This window comes from Chrysemys picta, chromosome 7, assembly GCF_011386835.1.
Source record: "Chrysemys picta bellii isolate R12L10 chromosome 7, ASM1138683v2, whole genome shotgun sequence".
NCBI classification, from domain to species: Eukaryota; Metazoa; Chordata; order Testudines; family Emydidae; genus Chrysemys; species Chrysemys picta.
Genome location: NC_088797.1, coordinates 26,964,835 through 26,990,689, shown reverse-complemented (window position 1 = coordinate 26,990,689; position 25,855 = coordinate 26,964,835). Strand labels below are relative to the sequence as shown.

Below are 25,855 nucleotides of genomic sequence, written 5' to 3'. Positions count from 1 at the left end.
TAAAGAGCTACCCTTGTGTAAATTAAAATGACAGAGATAGACAGGGCTTAGTGTGCGACCGCTTTCAATGAGCTTTTATTTTCTTGTTTTAATTACCTGAAATTAAACAAAACAGAAAATTAATGCAGCAACTAAGTTGTTTGGCATTGCCACTGAGAGGCTGGGAAACAAAAACTCTACATATATAATTTTGTTTAAGCAAATGCTTGTAACTTTTTAAAATTTTATGTAATTAAGGAAGATTGCAATGTGCACAAACCAGCAGTACAATAAATAAATAAAAATATCCCACTGTGGTCACCTTTATTTCATTCAGTAGCCACAACTAGACCCCAGCTAGCCCCAAACTACTGAGATTCAGTTCAGTTTTTCTCAGCCTACTCCTTCCTCATGCAAATAATTTGGAGTAACAAGCAATGCCTTATATCTGGACATATTTAAACCTCATCAGCTTTTCTGTATATCTTCGTTCTGGTGCCACAAACTGGGCTGTGGGCGGTCAAGCCTAGTTTTTGGAGTGGAAGCCAGTAACCAGAGCCAAGGGGTCAGAGCCGCAGTCAGGAAGCCAGTAGGGGAACAGGACTGGAGTGAGGTTGGAAACAAGGCTGGCACAAGAGCAGTCACAGCTGTAGGCATAAACATGGAACAGTCAGAGATCAGTCGCTGCTGTTGGGCTTCAGAGCAGGCTTGCTGACTTCCTCGGCCAGTCAGGCGGAGTGGTCAATCAAGCAGCCCTGCTGTGGCTCAGATGTGCTCATAGGCTGCCCAGAGACTAAACAGGGTACAGCTGCAAGTCCTCATTCCCGTTGTCCTCATGATATTTGGTTACTCATAATCCAGTGTTGGGGTTATGGATAAATTGTAGCCTCCCTCGGAGAGCAGCACTACTGCAAATGTCACCTGCCCCCTGGGAACACAAGTGATTAGATAGAATGATGTCCATCACTCTACCATATAACAAGTAACTGCTCTGACCAAGTCCAATTGTCAATAGGAAAATGTCCAAATCTGCATCGGAGGAGTGAATGCTATTGTATCATAAAAAATATGTGTGTGGCCCTCCCTGTGACAAAGTAATGAACCTCATGATTCCACTACATATAGGCTGGTCTTGGCTATTTTGCTGTTGGCTTTTTTCCTGGTGCAGTCATCCCAGCTGATCTGGCAGCTCTCTGCCAAATATATCTTAGGAACATTTGGGGTCATATCAGCTGAGAGCACGGGGAGAGCTGCAAAAGCAAGCTGCAGTTTCTCTTAACCCTGACCAGGAGACCCAAGTTGGTCCCACTAACAAGATTGTTCTTCAGGTGACACAACTGAGCCCCCTAGGGAGCAAAATGCCAGCTAGTGTAGTTGCACAAGCTCCACTGCAAAACTCAGCTGTGATCCACTATTTTCACCTGTGGACTCAGTGGGCAGGGCAGTGTCCACCGATTCGTATGTTCTGATGTGAAACAATGCTCTTATGAACCAGCACAAAAAACCTTTAAGGTTTGGGTACCCGTACTCATGCTGAGTAGTAACTTACTTTTTGTGTAGTCCCATTGAAATCAATGTAAATAAAGGTATCACAATCTAGCCCATAGTAAATGATAGAATAAAAAGGGTCCTGTTCTCTCCTGTTGCATGTAACCTCAAATAAAGGGAATCAAACATATGACCGATAGTGAGAGCTGATTGGAATTTTTTAACAAAATGTTTTTTATAAGCCCAGAAAAAAACAACCGTTTTAAAATAGAGTTTCTAGATGTGTTTGTGTGTCTGGTATTTTGCCCAGTGCTCGAGATGAAACTATCAATGAGCTGTAAAAAGCAACAAAGAGTCCTGTGGCACCTTATAATCTAACAGACATATTGGAGTATAAGCTTTCGTGGGTGAATACCCACTTCAGTGGTCTCAATCTGTTGAATTTTACCCAAAGTAGTTCATGGCACTCACAGAATCTTTGGGGGACCCAAACTGAGAATGTTTTTTAAGAAAATGTACATTTTTACACTGCATGTGCCAATACAGAAAAATGGCTAAAGGGTTACCGTTCCTCCCATTTTGTATGCTTTACACGCGACTCTTGTAGAGGCTCTAAAATCGGAACAGTTAATCAAAGTACTTTGAAATTTGGTGTGGTTGGTGATGATGCTGGGTAGTGTTAGTGATGCAAATTTGGAGTCATTTGTCTCTAGTTACAGGAGCCCCACACCAGTTTTCTCCAGTTGCCTTGTATTGTTAAACTAATAAGTACTAATGACTGATGAATCACTGGCCTGTTGATTTCTGTGAATTCACCCTTCAATTAATGTATCTGGATAAATTACCATAATCTCCACCCAAGACAAAAGAAGTTTAGGACTAAGTGGTTTGAGGTTGTTACAATTTGTGAATTACGGGTGGCCATTTTTGGGGGTGTGGGGGAATGTAATCAAATCTTGGGGGTGGGGGGGAAATAGATGGGGGGATGCTTCCTGAGAGGGGAAGGGCACTAGGGGGTGGAGGAGTGGGGGAATAGGGTTGTGGGGGATCGAGGCTGAAGCGAGGGGAGGGAGGTTATGGGAGGGGGATAAATGGTAGGGGAGGTAAGAGAGTTTGGGGGATCAGGTGAAGAGACATGGCACCCCCGTTCTGCCAATGCACCCAACCTGCCTGCATTTCACAGCTCTGCCAGTGCATTCCAGTCCCCTATACCCCATCCACCCTGCAGCCCCAGCTCTGCCATACACCCCAACTCCTGTGCACTCCACAGCTCTGCCAGAATATTCCATCCTCACTATGCCCCCAGGTTTGCCAGTGAACCCCAACCTTCTAGCACCCCAACCACCCTGCAGCCTTAGCCCTGCCAGTGCATCCCAATCTCCTACTCCCTCTGCTTTTCCAGTGCACCCCAATCTCTGTGCACTCCCACAACTCTGCCAGTGCACGCCAACCACCTTGCAATCCAACCTTTCTGCACCCATAGCTCTGCCATTACACCCCAATGCTGCCTCCCAGCCTCCTTCACCCCAGCTCTGCCAATGCAAACTAAATCATTTGCACCCCAACCCCCTGCAGCCCCAGGTGTGTCACTACACCCCAACCCTGTAATACTTCCCAGCCCTGCTAGGGCACCACAACCAGCCTATACCCCAACCTTCCTGCACCCCAGCATTATTCCCCTGTAATATAGTTATCATAGAATATCAGGGTTGGAAGGAACCTCAGGAGGGCATCTACTCCAACCCCCTGCTCAAAGCAGGACCAATCCCCATACAGATTTTTGCCCCAGCTCCCTAAATGGCCCCCTCAAGGATTGAACTCACAATCCGGGGTTTAGCAGGCTAATGCTCAAACCACTGAGCTATCCCTCCCCACTCATCCTTTGCTCCAGGCACTGGGTGTGATTTGGGTTATTTGGTGGTGGTGATGGGGGGAATTAAGGAAAATAGAAACGTTTGTATACCAGGGAGTGAAGACTTCAAGGGCATTCCCTGCTTGTGATGGGGAGCCCTAGGTATGGTAGTGTCGAGGGCCCAGGTTGGAGGTGGGGACATGTTGAATGGGTCTGGGGAATGGCTAGCGAGATGTACAAAAGCAGGGCTGGTGGGAGGCAGCTGGTGTGGGTGTGTGTGGGGGACTCTGGCTCACTATGGTAATTGACAGGTTTCAGAGTAGCAGCCGTGTTAGTCTGTATCCGCAAAAAGAACAGGAGTACTTGTGGCACCTTAGAGACTAACAAATTTATTAGAGCATAAGCTTTCGTGGACTACAGCCCACTTCTTCGGATGCATACAGAGAAGTGGGCTGTAGTCCAAGTACTCCTGTTCTTTTTATGGTAATTGAGGGACATACGCACACCTGCCTAAATAACTCCTACCAACAACGTACATTTTCCTGTTTAAAAAAACCCCAACAACCTAGGAAATTCAATGGCAAAAAGACTAAATTAATGCAGAGTTAAGGTTTTTTGTGGCATGTCTTCTCCTTGCAGAGCACTGAGCTTAGCAAAACTCATGGCCGAAAACCAGGAAATGCACCATTACTGTTGCCTGTGCAAACTTAACCCTGCCATCTTTCAGCAGTGCCCCAATAAGCCCCCTCAACAGACATACCTTTATCCTCCCTACATCTGTTGAAATGTACAAGCTCTTCACCTCCTTTTAGGACCCATTCACTCTCACCCACAGGCTTCCATCTAACACTATTAAAGGACAAAACAGAAAAAAGTGCTTGATCACCGAACCTCCGAGAAAGATGATAAATAAAAATATTTATTTAACTTAATTATTTTAAATGATTAAAACATAGTAAATCAAAATTGAAAGGGTGAGAAGAAAAGTGGCAGAAAGCTGACTGGATAGCTCATTTTGCCAAGAGATCCTTACCCTGCAACCCCTAGACAATTAAATCTAAGTAACCAAATATAGGCTGGGGTCTGTAGAATCAGTGATTGAGCTCCCAGTGGGCTAGAAAAAGATGGTTTATAAATCGGAGTCACACAGAAACTTTTTCAGTAACTTCCCAAAGGAGAGACTCAAAATTCAGGCATGAGAAATAATCTGAAAAGTCTTCCCATGCTCTGCCCAATTGGATCCTCCTGTTTAATCTGTTGCTGACTCAAGCAGCAATAGTGATTGCTAGTTTTCTGTAGGAACATGTGTAGGATATTGAGACAATTGGAAAAGCTTTCTGTAAGTAAACCCCATCCACCTACTGGGATAATCCAAACCTGTTATTGGGGTACCATAATTTTAATCAGAAATGGGACTTTTCCTGCTTTAGTGTAGGGGAATCCCCTTTCCTTATTGTGTTATCCTTCTGGAAACAATAGCTGCAGTGTGCCCTATACTGGCCATTATTCTTTAGACACATATGCTTTGTACTTAGACATGAGACAAGAACATTTCCTCTGATTTTAAGATGAGCAAATTATTTTCTTGATTTCTTTCTGACGTGGAGGCTGGTATGAAGCCAAGAGATCCACTGGCCACAGCTTGTTTGACCTGTATAAAATTTTGTTTGCCAGCCATATATTATTGTTGGGTCTCTTGGTTGGAAATTTTTCATCAAAATAAGATTTTTGACATCTGAGAGTATTTTTTTTTAAACAGAGTCAGATATGTGCAGAGGTTCAGCAAGACCTCTGTACCACTGAAGCCCTCTTTCAGTGATGCATGGTCCTTGTCCTGCTCCTCTGTGCAGTGCTGAATTTCACTATTACATTTTTCTGAAATTCCTCTTTTCACCCTCCATTTTTTCCAACTAGCTCTAAATTGAGACATGGATAGATCCTCAGCTGAATGCATCCACATGCACTTATTGTAATGAAGTCACAACTTCCCTTGTATGTATTATTCACTTATAATTTTGTAATCAGACATCAAGGCCTGATTGTCATAATTGTGTGACTAATTTGCATTCAGAATTACCGAGGTTATGCATGCAAATTAGGTATCTGAGTCTGCTAGTAGACATTGCACATAGTGGTAATTGCACATGGAAATTAGGTTTATAATTACACACAAATGTTTGTGTACACAGTTGTACATCTGCACAGATACCCCATTCAACGTCTAAACACTCTCATATTACTGTGCAAGAGCTCCAATTCTATGATGATAGGTACTAAAAAGGTCCTGAGGTAGATGGACAGATAGGTGAGAGAGAAATTTTCACTGGTTTCTCATGCTACTTACTATCAAAAAAATATCATACGTAAAAATAAGAAGGTGCAAAGGCCTTTTTAGTGCAAGGGAATCCAAGATTCTATTCTGGGTTCTCTCTGACTTTAAATAAGTCATTTAAAGGGAGACTATCAACCTGCAATCACGATTCTAATTTAAAATGTGGTGTTTGCTGATATTATAAAAGATTTTTGCAACCTTTTTTGAGAAGTTGTAACATCTTGTAATTTGCAGCAACTCTCTGAAATTTGGGCGAGAGCGCATTTTCAGTCTACAAATATCTCCTCCCCTCCCATCCCCAATCACTCCCCTCCTTAGATCCAGCACCTACCCCCAACAGCCAGTTTTTCACTCTGAGAGCAGTGTATGAGCCAGAAGTGCCTCACCTCTGGTGTGGGGAGGGAGAGAGAGAGCCTGGATTGGTCCTCCCTGATTTCTCTCCTACCACATGGCACCAGTGGCCCAGTCTTCCCTCTACAATAGTGGCCTATTTTTGCTGACACCTAATGTAGTTTAGTCCTGTAGCTCAAGTGATAGACATCTATACTGTAGACTAGGAAATTACATTCAAAAATTTATGGTAAATTTCTTTTATGGTAAAAGAAAATGATTTAGGTTACAAAGTCAAGCAACTGAAAGTGAGGGAATGCCAGATTTACAGTTGCCAGTGCAACCTTAATTCTGCTTCCTTGTGCACATGCATTATAATAAAGCCTAGTTGCATGGTCACATACTGTTTTTTCAAGTTGGAGTTTTTAAACACACTGACCCTCAATTGTAAAATCAGTTCACTGTAATACTTATGTGACTTGCAGGGAGCTGTCAGGCTTGCTTTTTTGGAATGCACTGAAATTGGTTGAAAAATATGATATAGGTACAAAGTATTGTTTACATGTGCAGCACTCCTGCTGTTACATATATGCTTCCTGATGTGGCTACTGATTGGTGTTTGTATAATGTACAAACACCCAAGCAGAGGTATGCTAAGTTGAAATGCTGGCATTCTCGCATCCAAAATTAGATACTTTTTTGAAAATGTAATGCCTGTAGTATTCCTTTACTAATGAAAGGAGTTGCAAAACCATGACTTACAATACGCTTTAGTCTAGCGCATAGCTACAGATGACTGGAAATCTGAAAAGGGAGAAACTGAATGACTGGAGCTTTGTTTTTTCCCCCTTAAAAACAATAATCATCATGGGCCAGATTCACTGAACAATACCTTATGCCATCAGTAATCCCACTGAAGTCATTTGGACCTGCTAATGGAATATAGTATCACTCATTGTCATTATGGTTATTGGAATCTGGCTTTTTATAAAGTGCAATAGGCACAATAATACATCTTGATTGTTTTAAAACAAACCTACCCTCAACTAGATGTAGACTAACAGTTTGAAAAATCTATTCTTTGTTCCACCATTGAAAAGACTTTTAACTTCCTTTAGCATAACTCCAGTTAGTGCAGTGTATCCATGAAACCCAGTATGGTAAAGATGTGCACTGCGCATTAAAGAAACAATCATTTAAATGTTATTGACTAAATTTTCTAGTGGATGGATAAACAGAGTGTTGAAGTGCTATTGACATTCTCAAACAACAAAGAACAGATTGAAAACCAGTGAAAGAGAATACAACGCATAGTTTTTAAAAAACAACAACCCTTAATTAATTCAGTCCTTTTGCAGAATCACCTACTAGCATCTGTTCACTATGAGGCCGGAGGCAGAAAACATGGATTCATTAAAATTCATAGTGCATGAAATCCATTGTCAACATTTTACCATTTTGTATAGCAAACAAATGTCAACATTATATTTTTACATATTTCAACAGTGTATTTTTCGGCACATCTATATCTAACTATTAAGGAGAGAAAATATTTGTTCATCTGATAGATCTATGAATTGATTTATAGATTAAAAATTATACAATTTACTGGTAATTTTAAATAATCTGTTTCTTTATACTGTATGTTCATATGTGATAGTGTACATACATTGTCAAAAAGTTTTCACAGTATCCATGAAATAGTCTGTGAAACGGTCTGAGCTTTTGTAAACTATTGTGAAGCATTCTTTTATTGCGAAGTTCATCGTTAGTTTAATTAGTGTTTGTGGAACAGTAATCTGCTTCCAAGGGCAAAAATTCAATTGGGATACTTAATTGCTTATTTTAATCCAGTTGATTTATTAAAAGATAAAAGGTAAGAACCTTGACCCTCCTGTAGAAAGTTGGTATTGACAGTTTCCAGGAGATTCCACCAGTCCGGGGCATAAGAAGCAGCTATGACAGCTGTGCGCTACCTCATCACCACCTCTGCCAGGTCTGTGAGAGAGGAGGCGTGGCTGCTACAGCTAGTTGAAATTTTGTGTCAAAATAATTGTTTTGACAAAAGATGGATTTATCACCAAATCAAAAAATATTCACAGAAAATGTTAATTTAGGTTTAATTTTTCCATTTTTCAAGACAATCCGAAAAGCAAATTTTTTTTTAGTAATCCTTTTCATGACATTAGGCTGGGTGCGATATCCATTGAACCTAATTGGAATCTTGACTTCACTGGGCTTTGGATCAGGGCTATAGACAGTTTAGAGTACCCAGGAGAGTGTTCTGAATTATTCTAGGAACAAAGAATCAGCCCCAGAATTGAGGAACCACTATCTTTGTGTTCCGACCTATCCCAATGCACTCAATACACACAGGTTGTGGTGGAAAAGCTGGCAATGTAGTTTGCTGTCAATATAAGCTTAAAGTTCCAAGGATTTTAAAATTTGTATAAAAAAGTTCAATGCATTTATTGAATGTTTGAGTATTTTATTCACATCATTTTATTATTATTTTAAAAATTTCGGTGCAATACAAATGTATTAAAGGTTAATGGTATTTTAACTTTTTATTTTAGAAACATAATTATTTCTTTGTTTCATTTGGCTTTATATAGGTAGTGTTTTGAAAATGTTCAATTACAAATGTTGCTTGGCCATATAGAAATGTAGGTGTTCCCCTACTGGATCAGATATCCATTTATTTACTTCTTGCTCTAGTTAATCTAGTTCTTTATCTAGTTCTTTTTCTAATTGTAGAAATGCCATAAAACCAAATGTACTGTAAAGGTTTTTCCCAAGACATGGCTTCCTTCTCTAGTCTTCCTCCACACCCGAACTCTTGATTTTCTTGGTTCAAATTATAAATTATATCTATGAAGCTAGTAGGAAAGAATTTCATTAAAATGATAATTATTATTACTATACAAATATTTATTGGTGTTAGTTTAAATTAACTATCTGGTACTGGAGGCAAAAGCTCCATTCCACTATCTAGGCTGTACTGGGTTTTATGCTGTCACTGCTTATTTAGATAAACAAGGCTTTGCCTTTTGGCTGTTCAAAATATTGAGCTGCGTGAACCACATTTAGAAGGTCACTATGAACATTAAACTACACTAATTGTTTTGGAAAACCAGCCTATTCTTGTGGCAAAAACATATGCCTCAAAATTGCCTGGAGCGGAGATGTAAATTTTTTACCTCTAATTTACTAGAATTTAACAAAATAGAAAGTATATGGCTTCCAATAAACTATAATATACTTTTATTTTACAAAAATATTTTGCTTTATAGAGAATTGTTTGAGAGTGACTTCTGCTACGTGATACTACATAGAACTTCTTTTTATAGCAGCATGGTTCATGACACTGTATTTGTCAGTTTGTATGTCAATCTTTCCATTATAAACCTAGAAGACTTAATTTCCTGATATGAAAACATTGTTTTTAGAATGAATTAGTTGTTTGGTTATAACAATCAGATCATTCCATGTCTGGTAATTTACAGTATCTCAAAAATTGCCAAGAGTTTTTAATGCCCGGTATGTCTGGAGCATATTCTGACCTTATTATTATACACTTGTTGTAGTGTTCTACTATTGCTGAATGTAATATTCGTGAAAGGGGACAGAATTTTGACAGTTCCAGAAAGTGATTGGTTTATATACTTTTATGTTTTAAATTCTGGAGACTTTCTTTTAAAACAAATGAAATGGAAAGAAAGCTAAAATTCTCCTTTGTGGACCCAGAATCTGGCTCTGTTAACATGGGGCCTTTGTGAGCTCACACAAGCCCCCTTCAACTCATAAGCATCCTTTCCTAATTCTCCTTTCCCTCTATTATTCTCTATGTTACTTGCTAATTTCAATCTGTGCCAGGTTTGGTGGACTGAAAATAGCTTGAGAACTGGACAATTTTCCTGCTTCTTTTATAATGTAGCTTTTTATTGAAATCCTGATCCAGACATCAATTTACACAAATCAGATTAATAACACAAATTTCTTCTTCGAGTGATTGATGCTGTGTATTCCACAGTAGGTGTGCGTGCTCGCCATGTGCACCAGTGCCGGAAGTTTTTCCCTTAGCAGTACCCGTAGTGGGGGAGCACCGCTGCAACCCCTGGCCAAACCGCGCCCACCCCCAAAGATAAAGACGCCAGGAGACTGGATACCTTCGGCAGGAAGGTTTATTCATCGGCGAGCTTCCAGCTCAGGGTGGCTAATCATCAAGCCCTCCTGAACCGCTGTGATTTTAACCTGTGGGGGTCCCTGCCAAAGTTCAAACCTCTTCTTCAGGAAAAGGATAAGAAGGAGTTCAGAGCTTTGGTCGACGAAGGCGTGGCGGCGGTGAAAGCGGCCCTCCAAGTGGCTTCGGACGTGGCAGATACAGCAGCCCGTTTGATGGCCTCTGCTGTTGCCATGCGCAGGGCGTCGTGGCTCTCGCTGTCAGGGCTGTCCGCAGAGTCCCAGTCCCTCATGTAGAACTTGCCTTTCTATGGGAAGGCCCTGTTTGCGGATCAGACAGACACCTGTCTACACGGGATGAAGGACTACCGCACCACCCTGCAAACTCTGGGCCTATATGTCCCACCGGCTAAGGACAAATCCAGGCCACAGACCTCAGTTCCTTCAAGTAGGGACAGATATGAGCCTCCACCTAAGAGGGTGAGGGAGCAGAGACGTAGGTCCCAGCACCAGTCCCGCTCAGCCCCGTGGCCTGGGCCCTCCAAAGGCAAAAGACAGGGAAAGAGGTGCTTTTGACTCTTTGCGGGGGGCCACCGGGCCTGTTGCCAGAGGAGCCCCCCAGTTAATAAAGTTTGTGTTCTGCAACCATTTATCTGCCTTCCGAGTGCAATTGTCCCATATAACGTTGGACCAGTGGGTCCTCAGCATCATTTCCAGGGGCTACATGTTGCAGTTCACTTCGCTCCCTCCCCCCCCACCCCTCAGCCCCAGAAATCCCCGGGCATCCGGAGCATCACCTCCTTCTAGACCAGGAGGTGACACGCCTCCTCACCCTGGGCGCAGTGGAGAAGGTGCCTCGGGAATTCCAGGGCAGGGGTTTCTACTCCCGGTATTTCCTGATTCCAAAGGCAAAAGGCGGGCTCAAGCCCATCCTCGACCTGCGGAGCCTCAACCAGTTTATGGTTCGTTACAAGTTCTGCATGGTTTCCCTGGCCTCTATTATTCCATCCCTAGACCCGGGGGATTGGGTCGCAGCCGTGGACCTCCAGGATGCCTATTTCCACATCTATATTTTCGAGGGTCACAGGCGCTTCCCCCGCTTCCTGGTAGGGTGGGACCACTACCAGTTTATGGTCCTTCCCTTTGGCCTCTCCATGGTTCCCAGGGTTTTTACCAAATGCATGGCGGTAGTGGCAGCCTACCTCAGGAGGAACGGGCTGCAAATTTTCCCCTACCTGGGTGACTGGCTGCTCAAAGGTAAGTCTCAGTCCCAGGTGCGAGCCCAGATGAAATTCCTGCTGGCGAGAGTCTAGGCCTAGTGATAAACGAAGACAAGTCCACGTTAGTGCCGGTTCAGCGATACACTTCATAGGAGCACAGTTGGACTCTGTGGTGGCCATGGCCTCTCTTCACAGGGACAGGTTCGAGACGCTCAAATGTCTCATAGCCTCGGTCACGTCCTTCCCTGTGACAACAGCAAGGGCGTGCCTTCAACTCCTGGGCCACATGGCAGCCTGCACCTCAGTGGTGTGACATGCCAGGCTCAGAATGAGGCCCCTCCAACTCTGGCTAGCCTCCCAATATTCCCAGGCCAGGGACGACCTGGACAAGGTTGTCACGGTACCTCCCAATGTAGTGGCCGACCTGCAATGGTGGTCCCTCCCGGACAACATGTTACAAGGGATCCCCTTCCGAGAGACCCCTCCCTCACTAGATCTAGTTTCGGACGCCTCGGACCTGGGGTGGTTAGCCCATGTGGAGAGCTTCCAAACCCAGGGCAGATGTTCGACCTTGGAATTGTCCCTCCACATAAATGTCAGGGAACTCAGGGCGGTGCGCCTGGCGTGCATAGTGTTCAGCCTGCACCTTCGGGGAAAGATGGTCAAAGTCCTCACGGACAATATGACCGTGATGTATTACATCAACAGGCAAGGGGGCACGCACTCCTCGGCTTGTGCCAGGAAGCCCTGGACCTATGGGAATTTTGTATAGCCCACGACATCTCTCTGAGGGCTTTTCACCTACCCGGCACGCGCAATACGCGAGCCGATCACCTCAGCAGGGTTTTCTCCCACCAATACGAGTGGTCACTCCACTGGGAGGTTGCCCGGCAGCTCTTCCGAGAGTGGGGAGCTCCCCAGGTAGATCTCTTTGCTACCGCCCAGAATCGTCTCTGCCCCCAGTTCTGTTCCAGGGGAGGGGCAGAAAGGGGGGCGATCTCAGATGCATTCCTCCTACGGTGGTCAGACCAACTGTTCTATGCCTTTCCACCGTTTCCACTGATAGGCAAGGTCCTGCAGAAAGTAAAGGCGGACAGGTCGAGGGTCATCCTCATAGCCCCGGATTGGGCCCACCAGCATTGGTACGTGACCCTCCTGCAACTGTTAGCGACCCCCCCGTGGAGGCTGCTGCTCCGCCCAGATCTCCTCTCCCAGGAGAGGGGATGCCTTCTCCATCCCAACCTAGCCCCGCTTCACTTGACAGCGTGGTTGCTCCATGGTTAAACAAGGAGGAGGGAAGGTGTTCGGAGGATGTCAGATGAATTCTGCTGGAGAGCAGAAAGCCATCTACACCACGGACCTACCTTGCCAAATGGTTTAGGTTTTCTAGGTGGGCGAGGGAGCGGGGCGCCTCCCCGTCATCCCCATCCCTCCAACTTATTCTAGATTACCTTCTGTCCCTGAGGACCCAAGGTCTAGCTCCGGCCTCCGTCAGAGTATATTTAGTGGCCATCTCAGCCTTTCATCCTCCGGTGCAGGGTCACTCGGTGTTTTCCCATGAGATCACCTCCCCCTTTTAAAAGGGACTAGATCATACATTTCCATACGCCAGGGCCCCGGTCACGCAATGGGATCTGAACCTAGTACTATCCCGCCTCACGGGCCCTCCCTTTGAACCCTTGGCCACGTGTTCCTGGTCCCACCTGTCCTGGAAAGTAGCATTCTTGGTGGCTATCACCTCAGCCCGCCGGGTCTCGGAGCTTAGGACCTTGACCTCGGAACCCCGTATACGATCTTCCATAGGGATACGGTCCAGCTTCGCCCACATCCTGCGTTTCTCCCCAAGGTGGTCTCCGCCTTCCATATGGAACAGGACATTTTCTTACAGGTACTCTGTCCTAAGCCCCATTCCTCTAACGAGGAGTACCGCCTACACACGCTAGTCGTGCGTAGGGCGCTTGCCTTTTACCTGGACCGTACCAGGCTGTTCAGGAAATCCTCGCAGCTGTTCGTTGTATTGGCCGAGTGTATGAGAGGGCAACCAGTCTCCACCCAGCACCTTTCCCGCTGGATCACCTTGTGCATACGCACGTGATATGACTTGGCAGGGGTTCCCCCGCTGCCTATCATAAAGGCACATTCTACAAGAGCGCAGGCCTCGTCAGCCGCCTATGTAGCCCACGTCCCTATCCAGGACATACGTAGGGCTGCCATGTGGTCCTCTGTCCACACCTTTTCCTCGCACTATGCGATCATCTCCCAAACACGGGATGACGCCGGGTTTGGTAGGGCGGTACTCCGTCCCGATAACCTTTAAACTCCTACCGACCTCCATCAAATTTAGCTTGGAGTCACCTACTGTGGAATACACAGGAACAATCACTCAAAGAAGAAAGGGCAGTTACCTGTTCCATAACTGGCGTTCTTTGAGATGTGTTGCTCCTGTCTATTCCACACCCCGCCCTCCTTCCCCTCTGTTGGAGTTGTCTGGCAAGAAGGAACTGAGGGTGGGGGGAGTGCGCAGCTCCCCTTATAGCGCGATATAGAGGCGCTACTCCAGGTGTCGCAGTAGTGCTCCCCCACTACGGGTACTGCTAAGGGAAAAACTTCCGGCGAACACGCACACCTACTGTGGAATAGACAGGAGCAACACATCTCGAAGAACGCCAGTTACGGAACAGGTAACTGTCCTTTCTAACTTGTGCATTAATCCTGGACTTCTAATTTCTCTTGTGTCATAACACTCCAGTTTCAATTGGACTAACAGAACTGAGAATATCAAATAACAAAACATGTCTATCCGCCTCCTCATATATATCCAATCCACCATACCCTTTACTCCCTTCCTAAAGTTATTGCTAATATTTGTTCTTATTGAGGATAGACGGATCCTATTAGATGTGGATTTTTTTTCTTGCTTTCATTATTTTTATTGGAACATCTACTGGGAATAGGTTGAAACGCCCTCTGCCTAAACTGGCTGGGAATTGGGTATTATAAATCGTTGAGAACTGTCTCAGTGTTGACAGCTGGCTGTCCAGTGATTCAGGATTGTGATTTGGATATGTATGAAAAAAATAATTGAATAAGTAAGTAACAAAATTGTTCCATTTATCCCAGATTTACTTTAATCTTTATTTTATCATTAATTTTATATAGGTATATTAAAATAGCCATACATCACCAGTCAATGACTTCTATAAAATATATTAACTTGTATATTGAATTTGTTAGAATATTGCTTTTACAACCTGTTTTTTTCATGTTTCAGCACTTCAGGGAACACCTCAACAAACTTTTTGCAAAAGGAATTGGAATGCTGGATATAGCTTTAAATGAAGCTTTCAACATTCTCAGTGATGTAAGTTTGCACCTTTCTTTAAACATTTGCATTGATGTTCCTCCCCCCCATTAAGTTAATTGCTGAAAATAAACTTTCATTTTAATAACTAGCTAATAAATCTTGACAGGCTCCTGCTCAAAGTCCTCTCCATAGGATTATGATGATAAGAAAGGTGCTTCATGAGCTAGCCTACAGTGTAATACTTGAAAATTGCCCATATCCAATAAACGAGGCAGATCTACTGACATTTATATATATAAAATTGAGAGAGAGAGACACACACACACACATTATCAAGATTATTTAAGTGGCTGTTTATTCACATTAGACCAGTGTTTTTCAAAGTTCGGGTCGCGGATTGGAAGGCACTGGGTCGCTCTGGTCAGCACGCCAACCGGGATGTTAAAAGTCCCGTCGGCGGTGCTGCCCAGCTAAGGCAGGCTAGTGCCTACCTGTTCCGACACTGCGTTGCGCCCTGGAAGTGGCCAGCAGTGGGTCTGGCTTCTAGGCAGGGGGGCCACGGGGCTCTGCACACTGCCCCTGCCCCGAGCACCGGCTCTGCACTCTCATTGGCTGGGAACCGGCCACTGGAGCTGGAGGGGGGGGGGGAGAGGTGACTGCTGGCGAGAGCCGCTAGGAGCCAGACCTGCTGCTGGCCGCTTCAGGCGCACTGCGGTCTGAGGTGCCAGGACAGGTGGGAAGCCTGTCTTTGCACCCCAGCTGCGCTGCTAACCAGGAGTCGCCGGAAGTAAGTCCACGCCCCAACCCTGTGCCCCAATCCCCTGCCCCAACCCTGAGCCCCCCCAAATCCAGAACCCCTTCTTTCACCCCAAACCCCTCATCCCTGGCCCCACCCCAGAGTCTGCACCCCCAGCCCAGAGCGCTGACTCCCTCCCGCACCCCAACCCCCTGCCCAAGCCCTGAGCCCCTCCCACACCCCAAACCCCTCATCCCCAGCTCTGTTGGGTTGTGGTTATCAACAATTTTCTTCAATTGGGTCCCCAGGAAAAAAGTTGGAAAACCACTGCACTAGACTACTTGAAGTACCCTCAGTTAAATATGAGTTTACCACTTACATTAATTTTTTTGGTAATGGTTAATGTCATTGTATTAGTCTCTATATTTGACAAACATTTTAGGAACATACACAGATATAAATGAGCAAATGATTGTTACTGCTTTTACTTTTAGCACAAAGATTAATATGTTTTAGACAGCTTTGTACAAAAGTAACTATCTGAAGAGTTTTTATAACTTATCATTTCTGTCTTCGCATATTCATAGAGAGAGAAATGCAAAATTCTCTTGATTTCTGTCTAGACATAGACCATTTGGAAACAGTTCAGAGGTATAATAATATTTCTATTATTTATTGGCCAAAACATGAGGTCAGCTTTTGATTTCTGATAACATTCCTATGAATAATGTCTATGCACAGTCATTTCAGTCTGAACATCATAATAGGGACAACCCAGTACAGCTCAATTAGTTTTCCTTTACCACCACTACCATAAAAAATCATGTTGCATTCTTTGAAAGAATATCTCTTACAGAATAGAAAGGAATATTTTAATTAAAATCAGGCCCATTATCTTTGCCCAAGATGTTTTCCCACCCAAGGTAAATATCAGAATGAGTGATTATTGCATTGTGCTTTCATGTAGTATAGTTCACAAAGATCCTTTCTTGGTAATTCCTGGCAAATCTGAAATACATTATCATGCTTTATTTTCCAACAGAGAACAACTCTAGCCTTATTTTGATTCAACTGACTGTGTGCTTCTCTGAGAATTTCTTTTAGAGAGAACAAGCAAATAAAAAGAAAGGCGGAGGGGAAATGAGTGAGAATGAAAGAGAAATGGGTGTCTGCTGAATTTTTATTTTTAATTGCACCAATTATAACCTTGACAGCTATTTTAGGTTTAAAGCCACTGGTTGCAACTTTTATTGAAATAAACATAGATTTAAGGTTAGTGTATGGGGAACCCCGTGATCATGATTTCCTCATAGTGCAAGTGCCAGGCCAAAAGCCCAGGCCAACGCATGGGATTGCAACTTCCTTCAGTGCAACAATCAGGCCAAAGCTTCTCCTAGGGGAATGGGCTCATCTTTTTCTGCAACTAATTATAAGCAATTACCTCTTTCATCAAGACGCCCATATGGATGAGCACTTGAAAAATTGCAAATTACCTTATCACAAAACTACAGTAAGGCCTATCAAGCAAGGCATGAATACCCAATGCAATCACGCAAGGCAAAACCAGTTTAAACTGAACTCGAAGGGGCTAAAGGAAAGGTGACTGTATGCCACCTTTATTGTCCAAAGTCCTGGGCCTTGCAGGGAGCTGCTTGGCAGGGAAGGCTGCTCTAAGGTGAAATACCAGCATCCAGGGATCACTGGGACCTAGTACCACAGCCCACTTATCCTTTTACCCAGGAACAACTCTAATGCCAGGGCTAGTTTCTTAACAATAAGGTTATTTCAAAATGATACTACATGAAACCCCACTCTGAAACTTCTCCTAGAGGCTAGTTTATTCCTAGTGAGTCTTCCGCCAGGAACCATCTGTCCCAGCCTGAGTTCTTTTTGTCTGAGGTCTACTCCCACCTTCCGTCTATCTGGTTGGAGTTAATTACATAAGTGAGTCAGTAAAAGCCACTTAACATTTTCCCTACGTGAGCAACACTTGCTAAGAAAGGAAATGTGAATACTCATGGTTATGAATTCAAAATTCAGTTTGTAAGAATTTGTCAGAAAATATGCCTTACAGTGAATGATTTCAAGAAGTTTAATTCAGTAGACAGGGCTGGCTCCAGGGTTTTGGCCGCCCCAAGCAGCCAAAAAAAAAAAAAAAAAAAAAAGCCGCGATCGCAATCTGCGGCGGCAATTCGGCGGAAGGTCCTTCGCTCCGAGCAGGAGTGAGGGACCGTCCGCCGAATTGCCACCGAATAGCTGGACCTGCCGCCCCTCTCCGGAGTGGCCGCCCCAAGCACCTGCTTGCCAAGCCAGTGCCTGGAGCCGGCCCTGTCAGTAGATTATCGAAAGAGCCTGTAAGAGATGAGTTGATCATGAGTTGATCATGGTTTATAAATACTTCATAGGGAGCAGTAGAGGGCCCTTTAATCTAGCAGACAAAGGTATATCCAATGGTGAGAAGCTGAAGCAAATATATTCCACTGCCTGCATGTCCATCTAAACAGTATGGGACTAATTCTCCAATACAGAACATGCCACACATGGCTATAAGAGAAGCTACATGAAGTAATGAGCAACCTTAGCCTGTTTGTAGAGTTTATTAAAAGCCCCAATGTGGACACAGAATATAATATCAGAAACCTGATGTGCCACAGTAAATATCAGCTATCCTATGCACAAAACACATCCTAGATTAGCCCTCCAAATCCACATACATTGGAAAAAATATTGATGCCAGTGATCAAGAAAACCTGAGCTCCTAGGTGTTTGTATTAAAATATGTAAGGCACTTAGATAATACGGCACTGAGTGCAGTATAAAGCCTACTCTAAAACCTAGTTACGTAAATAGATAGCAGAGAGAATTAAGTGAAATCATGTCCCACTGAGCTGTAACCATGGTGAGTGAGAATCATTGGGAAGGCAGTGATGGAACATACTACATGTACTTTCAGACCTGACCGGCATAGAGTAATGTCTTCCTCCATTTATAATATAAAAATGCAGGTAATAGCTTCATATATTTTTACTTTACATATGTATAACATGATTTAGTTGGGGTTGGTCATGCTTTGAGCAGGGGGTTGGACTAGATGACCTCCTGAGGTCTCTTCCAACCCTAATCTTCTATGATTCTATGAACATGGAAATATGTCTGCTATATACATATACACGCATATACTCTCTTACAAGTGTGCTTTTAAACAGCTTTGTCCAGAAGGATGCTACTTAATCTCCCTTAGAAGGGGACTTTAAACTATTTTCCACTTCATCTGCAGTATGTGACCTTTAAGCGGTAGAAATCATCTGTTCTTGTACATTACAGGTTAGTTAGGGGTGTGTCACTCACACAAAAGCTATTTATCACACGAATAGGCTATTGAGATTCTGGCTGGGTTTTTAGGATGGTTCAGAGGTTACAGTAATTAAACTCAGTTAATTTTGTCTCGCAATTACCTGCATTTCAGTTTCAGTATTTGCTTAGTTTGTTAATACTAATGTCTTTGAAGTTGAAGTTGTTGATACTAATGTATTTGAAAAGCACATTTAAATCTACTCCCAAGTTCTTTCCAACCATTGATTTATGCAGTATTCATTAGTTGCTGCAAGAATACCAATGTGCTTGGTACAGTAGTTAGCACCTACTATATCATGTGACAACTGCAATTATCTCTTTTGGTGATGAATGCAATCTTTGCAGTGATTACCTTTAAAAAAAATCATAGCCAATTAAATAAAATTCTGTGACATTTCAAAGACTTAATCACAACCAAATGCTCTAAATGTCAGGATGCATTGAAATTTTCACTGCTAACTGATGAATCACTGAGTTAATTGTAGTTCATCATAAGGCCCTTGTCATTGTTATTATTATGGAAAACACTTTCATCACTCTTGCTATTCAATAAAAATAAAGTTCTAGACAAATATGAGGAGCTATTACTCATCAAAGCATTTGAATTTAATCACATTCTTCAAAATATTCAAACAGTAGAGTACCATGTAGAATAATGTGGATGTAGACAGAGAATAGTAATGTTTTAAAATAAATATATGAAGACATCCCACCTCCACCATTCACCATTCTTTAGATATTCTTTCATACTTTGCACCTTTTTTCCATAATTAAGTTAGGATAATTTAAAAAGAGTAGTCCATGTGAAGAATCCTCCTTTTGCCAAAGTAACTTTCTGTATATGGGAAAATGTTAGATCTAAGGACATCATAATGAAAGGAATGCCACCTTTCTCACTCATAGACTGGATGGGATTGGAAAAGTAGCACAAGTCAGAGACTTAAAATTGCAATTAGAGAAGGTCTGAACCACAAGATGCCAGAGCTATTTACAGTAATTTTGGAAGAACTATGATTTAATTTCAGTGCCTCGGGGATCTTGGTCACGATCCAAAACCTGCTGAAGTAAATAGAAAGATTTCCAAACAGAGACATTCCATTTTCTTAGTGCCTCCGGCTCTTTTACTTCATCAATAGATCTACTTACAAACAAGTCATCTGTAAACATCTGATGGGAAAAGAAATTCCAGCGCTAAAACACAAGTATGCTAACCTCAAGATCAGACAAAGCCTTCGGAGGCTTCATGCTGGAGACCCAAAGTATCCTTTCTTTGAGTGTAGGGAAAAGGATAATGGAGATTCATTTGGGGAAAATGCAATTTAAAAAGGAGAATTATATCTGTGTTTATATCTGTGTTGGAACAAATTGATAAATTAAACAGCAATAAGTCACCAGGACCATATGGTATTCACCCAAGAGTTCTGAAGGAACTCAAATGTGAAATTGCAGAACTACTAACTGTAGTCTGTAACCTATAATTTAAATCAGCTTCTGTAACAGATGACTGGAGGGTAGCTAATGTGACGCCAATTTTTAAAAAGGGCTCCAGAGGTGATCCCGGTAATTATAGGCCTGTAAGCCTGACTTCAGTACCAGCCAAACTGGTTGAAACTATAATAAAAAACAATATTGTCAGACATATAGATGAGCATAATTTGTTGAGGAAGAGTCAACATGATTTTAGTAAAGGGAAATCATGCCTCACCAATCTACTAGAATTCTTTGAGGGAGTCAACAAGCATGTGGACCAAGGGGATCCAGTGGATATAGTGTACTTAGATTTCCAGAAAGCTTTGACAAGGTCCCTCACCAAAGGCTCTTACACCAAGTAAACTGCCACGGTATAAGAGGGAAGGTCCTCTCGTGAATTGGTAACTGGTTAAAAGATAGGAAACAAAGGGTAAGTATAAATGGTCAATTCTCAGAATGGAGAGAAATAAATAGTGGTGTCCCCCAGGGGTCTGTTCTGAGACCAGTACTATTCAACATATTCATAAATGATCTGGAAAAAGGGGTAAACAGTGAGGTGGCAAAATTTACAGATGATACAAAATTACTAAAGATAGTTAAGACCCAGGCAGATTGCAAAGAGCTACAAAAGGATCTCTCAAATCTGGGTGACTGGACAGCAAAATGGCAGATAAAATTTAATGTTGATAAATGCAAAGCAATGCACATTGGAAAGCATAATCCCAACTATACATATAAAATGATGGGGTCTAAATTAGCTGTTACCACCCAAGAAGGAGATCTTGGAGTCATTGTGGATAGTTCTCTGAAAACATCCACTCAGTGTGCAGCGGCAGTCAAAAAAGCTAATGGAATGCTGGGAATAATTAAGAAAGAGATAGATAATAGGACAGAAAATATCATGTTGCCTCTATATAAATCCATGGTACGCCCACATCTTGAATACTGTGTGCAGATGTGGTTGCCCCATCTCCAAAAAAAAAAAAAAATATCGGAATTGGAAAAGGTTCAGCAAAGGGCAATAAAAATTATTAGAGGTATGGAACGGCTTCCGTATGAGGAGAGATTAATAAGACTGGGACTTTTCAGCTTGGAAAAGAGATGGCTAAGGGGAGATTGAGGTCTATAAAATCATGACTGGTGTAGAGAAAGGAGATAGGGAAGTGTTGTTTACTACATCTCATAACACAAGAACTAGGGGTCACCAAATGAAATTAACAGGTAGCAGGTTTAAAACAAATAAAGGAAGTATTTCATCACACAACACAGAGTCAATCTGTGGAACTCCTTGCCAAAGGATGTTGTGAAGGCCAAGACCATAACAGGGTTCAAAAAAGAACTAGATAAATTCATGAAGGGTAGGTCCATCAATGGCTATTAGCCAGGATGGGCAGGAATGATGTCCCTAGCCTCTGTTTGCCAGAAGCTGGGAATGAGTGATGGCTGGATCACTTGATGATTACCTCTTCTGTTCATTCCCTCTGGGGCACCTGGGACTGGCCACTGCTGGTAGACAGAATACTGGGCTAGATGGACCTTTGGTCTGACCCAGTAGGGCCATTCTTATGTTCTTATATTCAAAATCACTTTGGAATATTGACTAAAGTGTCTGTGACACCAGTTCATTCAGAGATTGTGTAGTGCGTTTGATACTAACTCTGTGCTGTGCTAGAGGAGACGGCAAGAATGACTGCTTCTTTATCCTGTGCTGGGAATACGTACGTATTGGGTGACTGTACAATACTAAATATATAACATCATGAAGCTTTAGTAGGGGGTGACAGTCATGACTGCCTTCCAGTAACTGTGTCCCCAGATCTCACCCAGGGACTGCTACCATGATATATGTGTTCCCTTGTTGAGGTGAAGAATGTTTTTGAACATCAGCGAATTTATTTATTGTTGTTGTTATCTCTCAGTATTAGATCATCAGGATGTTTGGGTTTTTAAACAAATAGCCTTCACAACATGCGTGATCTTTAAGCATAAAAAGGAGAAAGTTACTGTCTAAAATGTACCAGTAAATCCTGACCATGAAGCGACTCCATAGCTTTGTGTAGTCAAGAGTTCTTTTGAACCCTCTGTAGAATTTCTGCATTTTAGATGTTCCGATGCTCTCGTTCTCCTTTGACTTTCCTTAAAATTCTTGCAGTGCCTACGAACATTATCTTCTGGAGTTCACTGTCCATGATGTCTTGTGCTCCCAGCATGTTCTTGAGCTGCTCATTCACAGCCGTAGAGATCACGCTAAGTGCTCCAATAATCACTGGAATTGTCTATGTTCTAATTTTCCATAATCATTCCACTTTGTGGCAGAGTTCTTCATACTTCGCTATCTTTTATGGTTTTTTTTGCTGCTGTTATCTCAATATCAATTAATATGGTCTTGTTTGTCTTCTTTTCTGTAACAACTATGTCCAGCCTGTTTACCTGCAGCATTCAGTCTGTGAAACTTGCCAGTTCCCATAAAATCTTAACTTCTTCATTCTCTCGAGCACTTTCAAATCAGTGGTTGTAATGCCACATGGTTCAGTTAAATGAGAATTTGCCTCAGAGGCTCCAGTGCAGACACTTGGCAACCTCGTTGTGTCTGTTCATATATTCAATCCCAACAAGGCTCCTGCAGGGGCTCAGCACATGTGCCACCATCTCTTCTTTTTGGAACACATTCTGCAGTTCGTGGAGGAGTTCTGTTGGTCAATTTTGTTGCAGTCATAATTAAGCCTTAATGACTGCTCTTGTGCTCTCATAGTGAGGCTTTCTGGTTCTCTTTAAAGATATCCTCTACAAGCTATGAGTTTGTTAATCCTCTATCACTAAGGGGTATGATCCTTCACCATCACTATCCCTTCATTGATTTCTATATAAATCTTTTGAGTCTTTCTTTGGTGATTTGCTTTCTCTTTTCTTCTATGCTTTCTGGGCTGGGATGCACACTGGGCCATTGCTTATTACTGCAACCAGATGATCTATTACTCCGTCACGTAGTTGGATGTACATCCTGTCCATGTCTTTTCCTCTTCAGCCTGAGGTGGTCTCTGTGCCTTTTGTGTGAACTGTTCAGCTTTTTGTTCAGGAAGCAGCATCAATTTCATGCTAATACTATCCAGAATTGCCATAAGAACTTTCCACATTGTTGGTAAACTTGTGATTGGGATCACGGTGGCCTCCTTCCTTTTATTTATTTTTATTTTATTTTTTTTAAATATATGGATGATTCTCCCTGTCACCATCTTCGACTCCATTCTCAAACATTTATTAAGTGTTCAAGTAAGTAATTATGGAGGGTTGTTAGGCATTTCAGGCAGAGTCCATGAACCCTATCTGAATTAGAACCATGATTTTTCATTCTTCTCAGTACCTCATCTACTTCTGTCGTTGACATTCCTATGTATTCCTCTGTTGAGTGGCTTTTAAATTTTTCTCTCACTTTTTTAATACAAGAAATCAGACAGCAGATTGTATGTCCTCAGACCAGATTTCCTTCCATGAGCACTAATATTCCTCCACAGTATTTATTGGCTCTCTGTTTTTTCCTATTCTGCTTTTAATGTCGATCTGATTAAAGAATCTCTTAGTTTATCTTGTGAAGAGTCTGTTCTCTTGATACTGACAGCTTTGTGCTGAATATATTCCACACCTATGACTCAGTGATCAGTTTCTATTTGCATTGTTCCTTCACAACTCTCACATCTTTCATTCAGCTCATATTTCATCTCCAGGGCCATTCGCTTCTGTTTTCTTGTCAAATGATATATTAAAATTCATTCAGTAGGCTGATATCCTGCTGTAAAAGCTTAATCTTTTGGTTTAACCTTTGTTTTCATGCAGGTTCTTGAATATAGGGAGTTTTCCAGTGGTTCAAATCCTCAACTGCCTTGATGTGAAAGTGTTGAGCTGCTACTGTTGCTGTAGTATAAATTATATCATTCAACGAACTAACATGTTTTGGTCTTACAGCTTCCTTGAGAGCTTCATCCAGTGCTTGTACTATATCCTACAGTCTTTCCTGGTCTTCATACTTGGTAGCATTGGTCAGTGCTCAATGTCTTCTATATGTTCAATCAACAAATCATTCATATTTCCAGTACTTTCTTCTCGTGTTGTTTCACTCATAATTGTCCTCTATATTTCTTCCATTTGTGGCTGATGTTTATCCTGTATCATTGCATCTACCGATATATTTACATGTGGTTCATCACCACTAATTTCCATTTTTGGGCTTTCAATTTCTATTTGCATAAATGGAATAAAGGAAAGGAATATTCCATTTCCTCTTTGGAATAAAGCTTTTGGTTGTCCAGCAAGTCTATGCTTGGGCATTTCTTTCTCCATGTTGTTGTTGTTTCTCTCCTTCCAGTGTTGGAGCATTCATTTCCTCCAGCCTCTCTCTTCCGGTTTTGCAAAATTCAGGATCAGATCACTTCTTGATTTGAGTCCATTTAACCTTTTTGTTGACATTGATCTCCTGTTTTCTTGGTGCTGGGCTCTCCCCTAAGTGTGTACTGGATTTAGATTCAAGATATATGAGTTCTATTCCTGGCTCAGGCACTGACTTCCTGTGTGACCTTGGGGAAATGACTTAATTTATCTGAGTTTGTGCTACATTTCCTCATCTGTAAAATTGGCACGGTATTGCTTCTTAACACACACCAATTGATACATTGGTTAATATTTGGGAGGCACTTAGATACTATGATATTGTTCTTTGGTATTTGTGTAATAGAAGAGGAAACAGTTGTTATGAGGTATTCACTAGGAGTTGTATGACAGCCTGATAAATTTGAAGATATGCATATATAAATACTAAAATTTCCCCCCAAATAAAAACTTTATGGGAAAGATTCCTTAAGGAAACCAATCTTCCCTTGAGTCGCTTATGTCTACTGTGATATATATAAGGTATATCTTATAGATAAGGTATGTCATAAAATGATTGCAAGGTTAAAAAAACAAACAAACAAAAAACCATCCCTCTGATATTCCACAGTACTCAATGGGAGGATTTGGTTCCATATGGGCATTTCATTTAGTGGGTTGTTTTTTGTGGAGATAGGGAAAATGCGAGGGATGCTGTCTTTATGAACGTGTATCTTCTAATTGATCAGACTGTTTATACCAGTCTGGATACACAGTAATAAATGATACCTCTTTTATTATACAAACACCAAAGTGTAGTACAATAGATGAATACATATATAATAAAATATTACAAAAATTATGTGAAGGTTTCTTTAACCTACTTCACTGGGCACAGTAGAGCTTCTCTATAGGATCTACTCACTTAAATCTGTTACTTAAATGACTGTTTCCTTTCACAGTTCAATCACACAGGACAAGGGAGTATTTGCAGTCAAGCCATAATGCTGATCACTGATGGTGCTGTCGACACGTATGATACAATATTTGCTAAGTATAATTGGCCAGACAGGAAGGTAAGTACAGTACAGAGACTGTTTGCTGGAAAACCTGAATGTTCTCTATCCATGATAAATGTATGTCTAATGAAAAGTTTCCTAAACGTCTTTGTAATAATTTACTTAGATAGATGGGATGTTTCTCTAATGACAAAAAAGATACTTATATGATATTGTCTAGGGATGGAGGT

General features: G+C 42.2%; 1 protein-coding gene across 12 annotated transcripts in view; it reads left to right on the top strand.

Moving 5' to 3' along the window:
- Positions 1-25,855, top strand: part of CACNA2D3 (calcium voltage-gated channel auxiliary subunit alpha2delta 3) — a 740,859-nt gene that overhangs the window by 384,168 nt on the left and 330,836 nt on the right. For all 12 annotated transcript variants that reach the window (XR_010589061.1, XR_010589062.1, XR_010589060.1 and 9 more), the window contains exons 10-11: positions 14,655-14,744; positions 25,569-25,682. Coding sequence is in view for 9 of the 12 variants with exons in the window: in XM_065551026.1 (XP_065407098.1) it covers positions 14,655-14,744; positions 25,569-25,682 (204 nt within the window). In the remaining 3 variants the exon portion in view is untranslated. The remainder of the gene's footprint in view (positions 1-14,654; positions 14,745-25,568; positions 25,683-25,855) is intronic.